The following is a 9148-nucleotide window of genomic DNA, read 5'->3' on the forward strand; positions in this document are numbered from 1 at the left end:
AGCCAGATATTAATGAGCAGGCTGCACCAGCGATTCTCAAACTGGGAACCAGGGACCCCTAGCGGTACTTGTGGGGTCCTACTGGGTCCCCTCCCCTATCCCATGAGTCTATTGTAGCACAGTATAGAGAAAGCAGAGTGTAATCTAAATAAATTAATACAGTTCTCAGGGGATAATATAGCAATAACATGTAGGCCTACTAGACTATAATAAGGTCACTATAAAGTCATGACTTGGAGTATAAATACACTCTAAATCCCTATGGGAATGTAATGGGAATGTTACACTGAATGAAGCACAGCCCCGAGGCCTACCATACACTTTGAAGATTAAAGATAAAAATAAAATGAATAAAATAGAAAATAACAAATATATGTACAGCTGAAGGCTACCTCATTGGAATACATATGCATCAGGACGATTTAAAGGTTTCAAATTCACTAAAATGTAAATATCTAAGAAATTACAGAATATTATAATTTTAAAGTTGGGAAAGGTTAAAACAGCAAATGGTAACAATTCCTGTTTTTTCACAGATGTAGAAAATGTGAACTGTGACCATTTTGGCAGGTTCACTATTATCAGTAAGGATGTAGCCTGCAGTCAAAGCATATACCTACCAACAAGAAATCTTTTCATGATCGATAAAAGTCTTATCAAACTGGGGTCATGGCCAACTGTTTATTTATTTGGGATCCTGGACGTTCAAAACACACACATCTTTGGTAACTCTGAGTACCCTTTTACCTTTTTAAAGGTTGCTGTAAAGGAACCTGAGGGGTTTAAGTATCCCACATAAGGCTTTATGCTTTATTTTAATTAGCAAAATGGCTTTATTCTTTAAGATCACTTAGACATTTTGCTTATGGACCATGATCAGTTTTAATTTCTTATTTTAATGTTTTTCTCTATACAAAATGATAAATACGTCTATAATGAGGGACAAGCTGTAGTAACTTGTTTGAAAGGCAAAATATTTTTGAAATCAGATGAATTAATGAAAATAATTCATCTGTAAACTTTTTGGCATATTATAGACCTATATGATAAAAATGTTTTTCCCTACAGTGACCAAAGAGTTAAAGAGAGAAGGTGGCGACACCTTGTGGTGATTTGGTTAAATTGCACTTCCATTGTGACTTCTCATTTAAAATGTGTTTTATTTAGCTGCTGCACATGAAAGTTTACAATTTAATATCACAGCTTTTTACAGAACTTTATACATTTCCAGAATAACATGATGTTGGGGCTGACGTTTTGGGATGCGGTAACCTGGTCTGGCCACAGCTTGGGCAAACGTCTGCCGGAGTGCAGAGGCGGGAGGGGGTGGCACCTTTCTGGGGAGACACAGCAGTACTGCTTCACCTTCCTTTTTCTTTTCCTCGCAATGCATTTGTATGGTGGCCACTGCCAGGCCGAATAAGCCTTTCAGGTCCAAGAGAAAACTCAGCTCTCAACGTCCCCTTGGATCTTGGTGTGATTTGGACTTTCACTTGACTTCAGATGCTTGAAAAAAATGTAGTGTAAGAAGTAGGGAAACTGTCTCAGAAAAGTTTCTTCTCGACAAGCAAATGTGAAATATCCAAATGTTTTAAACATCACTTAAATTATAGGTAGTATGTATACTGACAAATCTATTATTGATACGTGTGTAGCAAAGACCCGCCTATGAGCATGGACCTGCATGATGTCCGTAAGAGAGCGGCCGCAAAGCCCTTGCTGAGACCACCACGTCCCGTTATAAGAGAAAAAGGCTACCTAAAGTCAAATCCTCTACCAGACAACTTCTGCCGATTTTTCCTGAGTGGCTGGAGGAAGCGACCCGGTCATGGAGCGGTCCCCTCTCCGCCAAAAACCTCATCCAGGGAGGGTTGGCGCTGGACTGGGTTGGCATGGAGGAAAAAGGTTTCTCTCACCTGCCTCTGGTCAAACCACTGCTGGCATCCCACCTCCACCCACTGAACTGAACTGAGAGACTGGATAGATTCAGCCATCTAGCTCTCTCCTGAGCGACCAGCAGGGCCATGGCTCTTTCAGAGGCTTGGACAGCGCACCTGTGAAGATGCAGGCAGAGGTCTATCACCACGCACACTTTGTCCCACAGGGCAGGGGTGGGTGAGGTCGACATGTCATCCTGTAATTCAGCCTGGTAGGCCAGCAGCAGCAATGATGCGTTCAGTGCCCTCACAGACATGGCCACCGCCTTGTAGCCTTTTTCAGTCAGTGATGACTGAAAACACCCGGCTTTTGAAGGTAGGGCAGGACCCGCCAAAGACATGGTGGATTTCTGAGTGGGGTGGAGGTGGGATGCCAGCAGTGGTTTGACCAGAGGCAGGTGAGAGAAACCTTTTTCCTCCATGCCAACCCAGTCCAGCGCCAACCCTCCCTGGATGAGGTTTTTGGCGGAGAGGGGACTGCTCCATGACCGGGTCGCTTCCTCCAGCCACTCAGAAAAAATCGGCAGAAGTTGTCTGGTAGAGGATTTGACTTTAGGTAGCCTTTTTCCCTTATAACGGGACGTGGTGGTCTCAGCAAGGGCTTTGCGGCCGCTCTCTTACAGACATCGTGCAGGTCCATGCTCACAGGCGGGTCTTTGCTGCACACACTCCTTCCGGACACAGGCTTTGCAGCCAGTGAGGGGACGAAGGGCTCGCAGCACATGCAGAACGGGTGTCCGCTCCAGCCATCTTGTTACCACATGCACACGCCCTCGCAGGTGACTTGACCTTGTCCATGGTGAGGGAGGGTTCAGGCTCCATCATTTCGCTTGCTCCATAGCAGCTACTGTTTGGTAACAGTCTAGCTTTGTGAACTGTATTGCTAGTCTATTAGCTACACCTGCTGTCTGAGAGGTTGCTTCTGGGAGTGAGAAGAGGTTTTAGACTGAAAGGAGGACGTGACGTCAGGCTTTTATAGCAGGAGGAATTCCCTCCTCTAGGGAGCAGACAACACGTCTGTCTGCCAGTCAGGACTGGCCAAGTGTAAAATAGCTTCTTAGGACAGGCGCAGAGACCGTGTCTCATAGTGAGATACTGAAACAAATGTTGAAAGAGAACCATCGCGTGTGGGCGTAGCTGCTGCAATTTCACAGTGTTTCCAGTTCACTAAAGTTTTTAAAAGTTCACTAAAAAAGTTTTGTTCAGCGTTTGGTTGTAGTAAAACATCTATCAATGAGTCAGATGATCAATTTTTCTAGTGAGTACATTTGTACTACTACATTTTCGAGTTTCGAGTATTATCAGCTTTTGAGAGATTACATCTCTAACGGTGTATTTCACCCCAGCCTATCCATCCATAAGGCTAGAGTGCTTCAGATCACACCTAACATCCGTCTGTTCTGTATGGAACTACAACTCTTTGTCTCTATTTCTAAGATAACAATGACCAAAAATCTATCACAATCCGTGGTTAACAGTGATAATGCTAATGCTAATTTTCGCTAGCGAAAACAGGCCTAAATCTGTTAAAACAAATGTTTTTCCTCACCCGGAAAAACTGATCATCCAACTCATTGATGGATGTTTTATTACAACCAAACGCTGAACAAGACTTTTTTAGGCGACCACAATGTTACAATTAACTTTGGTGAACTGAAAACACTGTGAAATAGCAGCAGCTACTCCCATACGCAATGGTTACGTTACGTAAGCATCGTTGTCGCTGTGGTGGCAACTTGTCAATCACAACGTAGCCACGCCCTAAAGTATACACTGCTTTATTGTCTATTTTACTCTATATGGGGCCATAATTTACAAAATGAACATTATGCCGTATTGAAGAAGACTTGAAACTAGCAATTGAGACCATAGACTCACTGGGAAACAGTTTACTGAGGTAATAAATCAAAAAACTAGGGTCATTTTCTCATAGACTTCCATACAATCGGACTTCTTTTTGCAGCCAGTGGAGTCACTCTCCCATGGCTATTAGATAGAATGCAGGTTTTTGGCACTTCTGCATTGGCTTTATTTTCCCCAGAGGTTGCCGCTTGATTATAGACCTAAATGATAAAAATGTTTTTCACTACAGTGACCAAAGAGTTAAAGAGAAAAGTTGGCAACACCTTGTAGTTATTTTGTTAAATTGCACTTTCAATGTGACTTCCCATTTAAAACGTGTTTTATTTAGCTTCTGCACATGACAGTTTACAGTTTAATATCACAGATTTTTACAAAACTTCATACATTTCCAGAATAATAATTATTTAGCCATAACTCGTATCAAAAATAGATTTGTCAGTATACGTACTACCTATAATTTAAGTGATATTTAAAACATTTGGATATTTCACTTGTTTTCAAATGGACCAAAAAGTTGCTTCTTTCAGACAAAGAGGTACTGTATATGTTTTAGTCCCACGGACTCTGACAGTCCTTTGAGTACATCAGAGACTTAAGCTACAGTTAAGTGTCTGCTCAATCTCGTCCAGTCTCTTCTCCAGCTTTTCTGTCATGGAGTTGAGCTGTACAGCCTTCAGCATCTCCGGCAATTTTTTCAGCTCCTCTACTGAAGCCTTATCCAACCACTCTCTGATTTCATCCAAGAGAGGACCTTTGTGTTGAGGCAGAGTCTCCTCTCCTGACTTACGGATGTACCTGTCAGAGGGAAGTTATGCTTAATGTGCGTCTGTGTTTTAAGTGAACTGACAGATGAAAAGGGTAGTTAAGAAGATGCAAGAACAGGAAAGGAGGGGTGATTCAAACATGAATTCAGGCAAGCCTTGGACGGGTTTTTGGACCCTTTACAGGGAGTATAAGACTGTTGGCTCACCTTGCAACAAATTTCCTCAGTTTCCCCGCACGCGGCGTCCTGTGCATACTAAATAATCTTGCGTAGAATTTTCTGGGCGTTTCACCTGGAGAGGAAAATCAATAAACTCCATGAGTCTAAATTCTAGACTTTGCTTTATTTGTCGCGCCAAAAATGTATCCAAAATTGACCAAATTGCCTTGTGGACTTTGGACTCTGTTTGGCGAGTAAAAAGTAACGGTACAAGGTGACAGACTTACCTCCATTTGCAAAATCCTCGCAGGAGCCACATAATGTGTTGTGGTAAATTGAACCGGGGAGGAGCACAGTCTGCCCGCAGGGGCATTCCTGCTGTTTTACGCATGACTCCGTGGCGGAGGATGAGCTGGAGAAGTAGCCATCGGGACACTTTTCACAGACAGTGTCCAGCTCAGAAGTACCTGAAGGAGACAACGATTCATTTTGGTTAATTACAGCCTTTTAAGTCACCGCAATGCCCCTGGAGATCCCATGCGTCGTGCGTGGAGGTGCCCTGCACTTCTTTAATTTGGAAACCAGTTATTGCTGATTCTCATATAAATCATTGAGTGATTGGTGCATTGTTTATAATGATGCTACTTATATAAAGGCTCACAAATTTAGACACTCATGCGCCCTTAGGATGTACATGCACTGAGAAAATATCCATCTGAACAAAACTTAATCAATCACACTAAACCATACATATGGAAGAAAGAAAAACAGGTACATATTAGGGCTTTTATGAAATATCTTTCAACATGCAATAAATCACAGTGATAGAAACAAATCTATGACAGAAACATATATTTTCCTGATCCCTTACCTTTCGTTTTAACGCCTTCTCCGGGTTCGCACTCTGAGTGTGCCATACAGAAGTCATTGAACAAGTAGAAGCCCTCTTTGCACCGACAGACTCTGTCGCTTACCGATGAGCACTCTCTCTCAACCTCCTGGTTCCCATTGCAGAGGTTCTTGCAGTACAGACACTTGGGCAGGTAGTTCCACAGGTCGGTGAAGTGGTTTTCTCTGCACGGCAAGCACTGGGTGGGCTTGGTGGCGGTGCAGTGCGCGGCCATGTGTGTGCCTGGTGGGCACTTGTCGCAGCGGAGGATTTTCCCAGTTAACGGGTCTTGATGCTCATACGTGGGAGGTGATTCCACCGCAGAGACACCGCAGAGGACAGCAGGGAGCAGGAACAGTACCGGTAAGAACAGCTGAGGAGAGAACCGTGATATCATTGTTACTACTATTACTACAACTGTAGGTTTGTTACTACCGTACCATAACATCTACTACTGCTTACTAATTCTGATATTCTTGTTTGCCACCTGTAAAACTAATATTGTTCCTGCTCTTTCTTATACTAATATCACAACTAAATCATATGAATGAAGAATGCCACAACAATGTAAAATGATACTAGAGATAAGAAATATTATGTGACTTTAAATGTGCCACATAATAGTTAACAAATTCTCTAAAGTACTATAAAGTCATAACAACTCATTGATAGTGATACTACATTACACATTTAACAACTAAATGAGCTCATGGTATCACGTTATACAGATGATCATTTGAGTTAATATAACCTCAACATCTTCAACAGCTGTAATTTGATATATATTTGGGTCATACTCTATTTGGATTGTCCAGTAACTAGTACCCTGCCAGTGAGTTTGTTCAACACATTTTCTGTGTGAATCTTAGCAACATAATTGTGGAAAATATTGTAAATATGCTAATTATAAAAAAAAAATGCACATATAAGGAATACATTAATTGGATCACTATAAATGATTGTGACAGACATCATTTTAGAGCAGCACCATTTGATGCTAATACTGTAAATAACTGTTTATATCAAACAACAATTTTTCAATATTTTTTATCAATACACAGCAGCTGCCTTGCAACATTCTCATCAATACACAGAGAAAATAAAATAATATTTCATTTGCTTATTTCTCTGTAGGACACATGTTTCTATTTGAGTCTGTTCAGCTACAAATATGAACCAGTTATATATGAATAAAAACACATACTGTATATACAGTGCTGGCATCAGGTCTAAGACAAATACAATATGAAATCTGTTACAAGTGTCTGATGGGAGTGATCAAGTTTTAGTTAATTTCCCATTAGACCAATTAATAAAAAGACACAATAATTTCTCATCTCAATCATACAGATTCTTAAGATATTTTCTAATAATAAGATATTTACCCTTTGTTGACATGCAGTTAGATTGCTTGAGAATTTGCATAAAATCTAAAAAAAAAAAAAATAGTATCCAAACTATGACTGCCCCTGTATTTGATTCAAACTTCATTAAATCCTCTATTATTTTTTATCAAACATCATCTAAAGTCTCTACACTCTGTAATCTTGAACAGAATATTGTTGTACAGAACACTCACCATGCTGATGTCGTGTATGCCGTCACTTCTGTCAAAGACGGTTTGACAGCAGGATCTGTCTCCAATTTATAGCTCACACAGAGGAACTGTATTTGAGTGGGTGTTTGCGGATAATGTACTGTATAACCTCTATTTAAAAGGTCAAACCACTTCCACCTCTTTAGTAAAGTTATGTTTTGGGCATGAAAGCTAAATGAAGGTGATATAAAGCTTAGAGTAGGAAGTATTAGGATGAGGGCTATGTGTGTTATATAAGTACATCTTTGTAGATGCAATGCAGTGATATTTAATCAGGTCAGCTGTTTCTGAGTGAAAAGAAACTGTTGTTCCAAGTCCACAAAGCCAGCTTCTCATTTACTTGAATTTATTAAGAGTTCATACAATTTGGTGGCATGGGGGTTTAACATGCAAAATATGTTAACGCCACACCTGTAACATGTACCATGTAATATGTGTATATGTGTATATGTAAATGCCATCTATTTGTTCTCTCTCCTGACATTTTCTGTCCCTCCGCAACTATCAAGTTAAGGAAAAAATGCCCTGCACTAAATGGACATCCAACATCATCAGCACACTATGAGGTTGAAATGGAAACTTATACCCTTATGTAATTGTCTTAAAATTATGTTATACTGCTTTTAAAACCAAAACACATTGTAAGATTTTGTGTCTCTGCTTCATTTGTAAAAAATGTCCCAACAGGTACCATCAAAGGTGAGCTGTGAGACTTTACTTCTTAGGGAGAAAAGGCAGATAAGGATTCAGCTTTCAACTCTTAATGCTCAGAAGACCAAGAGAAACTCCCTAAACAGATGGTGAATTAATCAAAAATACCTGTAAATAGTGTGCACACTAATTTTCTCATGCATACATTGAGCCTTGAAAGTGAAAAGCTTGTACAAAAGAAAACTTGTAATTATTAATTTATGTACTGTGATTGAACTACATGCAATTTTATCCATCCTGTAATATATTCGACTATTATTCTTGTCAGGTCATGCACGTCATCATATTACTTATATTTATTTCAGAAAAAAAACACAAATTTTAGTTCATTTTCCACTTGCTGGCTGTTGAAACAGCCCAAAAAACGATATGTGTCAATGCATGTAAGTCACTATTTCCTTTGAAATGTGTCACATATGAGTCAGCACTATGCCAACATGCTGACTGAGCAAATGGAGATGCATTGTTTTATAATACGGCAATGAGTCAATCAAGTAGCTACATGCTTATCATCTCCTGTTTCTACAGAATATGAGAACCCCAGGGGTTGCCCATAGGGTGTGTTTATAATGAATGAATATAATACATTTTACACATTTTGTGCTTTTGAGTTAAAAAAAAAAAAGAAGTTGATCTCTCTCTTTTTCTTTTATTTTTTTTATAATTACCATGAACTTGTATGTAAAAATTTGATGTAATGGTGTTTTGAGAAAAGTAAATGCTGATTTTATGTGTATAATCTAAGATCAAACATCTACTTACTAGCTTTTCTGAGCTTTCATCCTCCATATCTGACTGATGCTGATCTTAGCTGTTTAAGACTGTGAGATGCAGGTGAAAAAAATGAAAATCTACCAGAAAAAAACTAGAGGACCTTTGAGCTTAGAATATTTTTTTTTACACAAACAGTTCCCTACGGTCAAAAAATGCTGATTTTGTATGCAACAATATAATGGGTAAGGCTGGATAAACCATTTTCTGTTTACCAAAGTAAGCTAAACTTCTCAGTTGCATCATTCTTTAATTGTGCCTTAACACAAAGCAGCATAAAAAGGAGTTTGCCTAAAATTAGCCATATTATTATTTAAATCTGGAAATAAGTAAACAACACTAAGAATCTGAAAGAGCCTTAGTTTTCAATACTACAATTTTGACACTCAGCCCTGGTTGTGAGTCATTTTGCTCCAGAGAGGCTGGACACCTCTATCTCATCACAGTGCAAGAAACTC

General features: G+C 39.7%; 1 protein-coding gene across 1 annotated transcript; it reads right to left on the reverse strand.

Moving 5' to 3' along the window:
* Positions 1-3980: 3980 nt before the first annotated feature.
* On the reverse strand, positions 3981-7253 carry LOC121904885 (tumor necrosis factor receptor superfamily member 6B-like). The gene is made up of 5 exons (XM_042422671.1): positions 7191-7253; positions 5594-5984; positions 5010-5189; positions 4771-4855; positions 3981-4595 (listed from the first exon to the last, which is right to left on the reverse strand). The coding sequence occupies exons 1-5, from the start codon at positions 7191-7193 to the stop codon at positions 4385-4387; spliced, it is 870 nt and encodes a 289-aa protein (XP_042278605.1). The 5' UTR covers positions 7194-7253; the 3' UTR covers positions 3981-4384.
* Positions 7254-9148: the final 1895 nt, after the last annotated feature.

Source organism: Thunnus maccoyii, chromosome 10, assembly GCF_910596095.1.
Source record: "Thunnus maccoyii chromosome 10, fThuMac1.1, whole genome shotgun sequence".
In the NCBI taxonomy this organism is placed as follows: domain Eukaryota; kingdom Metazoa; phylum Chordata; class Actinopteri; order Scombriformes; family Scombridae; genus Thunnus; species Thunnus maccoyii.

Excerpts from the sequence above, each read along its gene's own strand:
- LOC121904885 (XM_042422671.1), bottom strand. Across the intron at positions 5,190-5,593 it reads AGAAGGCGTTAAAACGAAAG|GTACTTCTGAGCTGGACACT; the intron begins GTAAGGGATCAG and ends TGTCTCCTTCAG. Across the intron at positions 4,596-4,770 it reads CTGAGGAAATTTGTTGCAAG|GTACATCCGTAAGTCAGGAG; the intron begins GTGAGCCAACAG and ends TCCCTCTGACAG.